General features: G+C 44.9%; 1 protein-coding gene across 2 annotated transcripts in view; it reads left to right on the plus strand.

Annotated features, from left to right (window-relative positions):
• The window catches only part of NDUFA6 (NADH:ubiquinone oxidoreductase subunit A6), a 4,375-nt gene extending 2,808 nt beyond the window's left edge, over positions 1-1,567 (plus strand). For both annotated transcript variants that reach the window (XM_006027635.3, XM_014521817.2), the window contains exon 3: positions 1,356-1,567. In XM_006027635.3, the coding sequence (XP_006027697.1) occupies positions 1,356-1,487 (132 nt within the window). In that variant the 3' untranslated portion in view covers positions 1,488-1,567. The remainder of the gene's footprint in view (positions 1-1,355) is intronic.
• Positions 1,568-3,433: the final 1,866 nt, after the last annotated feature.

Here is a 3,433-nt window from a genome sequence, read left to right on the forward strand (position 1 = left end):
TTTCCCTACTAAAGCAGCTAGTTCCTTTATAATGGACTTCTCGCTAGACTGAGGAGCACAGGTAACCAGTCTTCTCTTGTTCTGCAATTGCAAATAGGAATTGTCAAGCATGTAAAAACATTGCCTCTAGCTTCCTGTGCATCTTCTTTAAGAAGAGATGTGTCATAAGACTCATGGAAAGGTTGCTTTCATTATCACTTCATAGCTTACCCACTCTTGTCATCTTCTCTTTTCTGAAGCAAAAGAAGCCCATGTTACAAACAGCTTTGGGCTTAAGAGCCAGAACACTGGCTCATTTTTTTTTTTTTTTTTTTACAGCTAAGTTTGCGAGATGTGTACATTAAGCTTTATGCCTCTCTCTATCAAACGGGTAACAAAAAGAGAGAGAGCGTGTACAGTCCATCTGGAGTAACATTGCATTTTAGAATTGGTTGTTAATGCAAGTTTAGTTGAACTGTAAAGTTGTTAAGCAACAGAAAAAAAATTAACTGCAAGTTGCTACAGGTCAATATGGCATTATTAAAGGCAAATATATGGAACTGAATTTGTTTTAAGCAAAACAAAAAGTTATTAATATAGGGATTCTTCTTCCTACCTCTTTTCCTCCCACTCCTGAAAATTAACCAGATTTATGAAGCCAAAATAAATCAAACTTAACATGCTTGATTTGAGCAAATCTTTGAAGTAGGAGACAGCACAGCTGTGATACCCAGACTACTTTGTCTTGTATTGCTATTGCATGGCATTGCTACACATAAGGTTATGGTATTCAGTATGACAAACCTGGTATTTTTTGCTTTTTTGCCATCAGTGAATATTCTATATCTAAATCTACTGATGGATCTGGAATTGCAAGAGGCTTTTTAAGATGAAGGTGCCTGGAAACCAGAAACACTGAGGGGAGAAGGGGAGCTATTAGTTCAGAAATTGTGCAGTGTTTTGTTTGGGGAGGGGGGATTGGCAGAAAGGCTAGTCTTGGCATTTCTTTTCTATGCTGCTTCTGCTGCCAGGCTATATAGGAGTGGATGGATATTAGGCATGCAGGTCACAGAGAAGGATGGATTTCCTGCTCATTGGAAAATTGGGTCAAGACCAGCAATGTTGTTGGCTTGTCTAAACTTGTCAGCACCAGATCTTAGGAGACAGTAGCAGAGCCTAGAATGCTGTAAGCGTGAGGTAACTCAGTAAAAGCAGTAAATAACTACCGAGACCACTGACACTTTATTAACCCCTCCCTTATACTAAGAGATGCGAAACAGTGCCTCTCAGAAACTTTGGACTATTGGTTTAAGTTTAAGCAACTACAGCTGATCTGTAACTGGAATTTTGTCTATGATTTTTTTTTGTGTGTGTAGGGGAAAATTGAGCTACAGGAAACTATTCATGTATGGAAGCAGCGGACACATGTCCTGAGATATTTCCATGAGACAGAAACACCGCAACCCACGGATTTTTTGTCGAAGTTCTATGCAGGCAATGATCCCTGAAACAGACCTAAAACTGAACATGTATTTCACTGTCTTGTTGCAAATAAAGCTTTCTGTGCTGGAGATAGACTCTTAAGAAGGAAAGTAACCCTCCTTTCAGCATTATATGCATGTCTTATTCACTGAGTCTGAATCTTCTGGGTGTACAAACTGTTCTGTGCTCCTAACTTCCTTTGAAGTACAGTGCTTTCTCATCCTACTTCAACTGTACTTCAGACAAGTAAAATCCTTGATGTAGACAGAAGACACTAATTACAGACTGCCTCAAAAGCTGGGAAAATCTTTTGCATGCAGCTATAACTGAAATTCCATGCTGGAGTGAGAGCAGCTTTCCTGGAAGGCAGTTGATCAATAAGCAGAATCCAGCACAATGACAGAAAAAAATGTAACTATTATAGTAGGTAATGTTGGTTATTTTATTTCATTCAAAGAAGTACCAGAAAGCCAGGCTGGATATTTTGGTGAGAGTAAAGAAAATGTTAGGGGTGTAGACTTCAGCCTAGGCTGGAGCTATGGGAGTTGGGGTCTCTAGATGCATGAGTAAAATCTGGATGGTCATTAGCAAGGATCCTGGCTTTCTCTGTTGAAGTAATTTGAATTAAAACCCCCAGAATCCCTCACTTGCTGCCTGAGCCCTAGATGCTATGGTGCAATGGAGCGCAGAGCCCTTGTCCATGAGTCACAGAGCCTGTGGGTGGGGCAGGAGCAGGCTGCCCAGTGTGAGTTCAGGCTCCATGCCCTGCCGTCCTCCCCCCGGAGCCTTCACAGTCCAGTCGGTGGGACCTGGTGCAGCAAGACAAGGAAACTCAATGCTACCATGGCTAGCCAAGCACCACCCTGGCAACATACCCCCTGCCTGCCTGGCAGCAGCAAGGGTGGTGATGCAGAGTTGTGCCTCCCACTGCTGCCAGGCAGGAGGGGGCACCTCCCCATAGCAGCATCAAGCTTCCCTGCCTGGCCCCACTCTGCTCTACCATGCCAGGTCCCATCTGCTAGGCTACAGAGACCCCAGGGGGAGGGCAGCAGGGTGGGGAGCCCAAGCCTACAGCAGCCAACCCACACCTGTCTCTGCCCCATGCACAATTCTGGGGGGGCACCTCCTCCCCTCCTCCCCGCCCCCCCCACTTCCCTTGCTGCCCCCTGGACAAACCACCTGTGGCTCCATTCCACTCCTTGCCCAGACCCTGCAGCCATGTATTCTAGCCCCAGGCCTCAAGCACTACCCAGGCTGGGCAGCAGCTCCAGCCCTGCCCAACTCCCCCACTATGGTGGTCTCAATTCCCGCCCCCTCCCCTCCCCCCCAATACAGATTTACCTGCGGGAGCTGCTCTCCAGGCTGCCTGGTGGCCATGAGCATGTGTGTGTGCATGCACATAGCACCCCTTGCCTAACCTCCGTCCTAGCCCCTTGCTATGATTTCAAATGGGGGGTGTCTCTCCTGTAAGGCTTCTCTGGCCAGGTCATACGTAGTCTCCCTTTTCAACATATGTAAGGCTTCAGATTGAATGAACAATGCTCTAATCCTTACTGATCCTTACTACCGCATCAATTTTCCCCCTTAAAGTACCTTTCCAGTTGTGCTCTTCAGACTAATATAACCTATGGATTTCTCCCTGAAGTTTCACATCAGCACTACAAAAATCCCAAAACAAGTTTAAATGACTTGTTAACCTACGCATCATTATCCAGTCCTTCTTTCAGGAGATGGTGTAAGAATTCCAGTTATGGTAAGCCATAGGTACACCAGGCTATAGTTAAGCTAAGGCTCTGAAAAGGAGCTTGAGAAGAACAAGCCTTATGACCGCTGAATGACCTGATAAAAGTCAAAAATAAAAGACACGAATGATTGAAAAAGTTGATCCAAAGAAGGGAGTAGCAAAAGCAGTAGCTGAATAACTCCAGAAGTAAAAGAACCTACTAACAAGGTAGAGAGAGAAAGAACCTAA

The sequence above is a fragment of the Alligator sinensis genome, unplaced genomic scaffold (genome assembly GCF_000455745.1).
Source record: "Alligator sinensis unplaced genomic scaffold, ASM45574v1 scaffold215_1, whole genome shotgun sequence".
NCBI classification, from domain to species: Eukaryota; Metazoa; Chordata; order Crocodylia; family Alligatoridae; genus Alligator; species Alligator sinensis.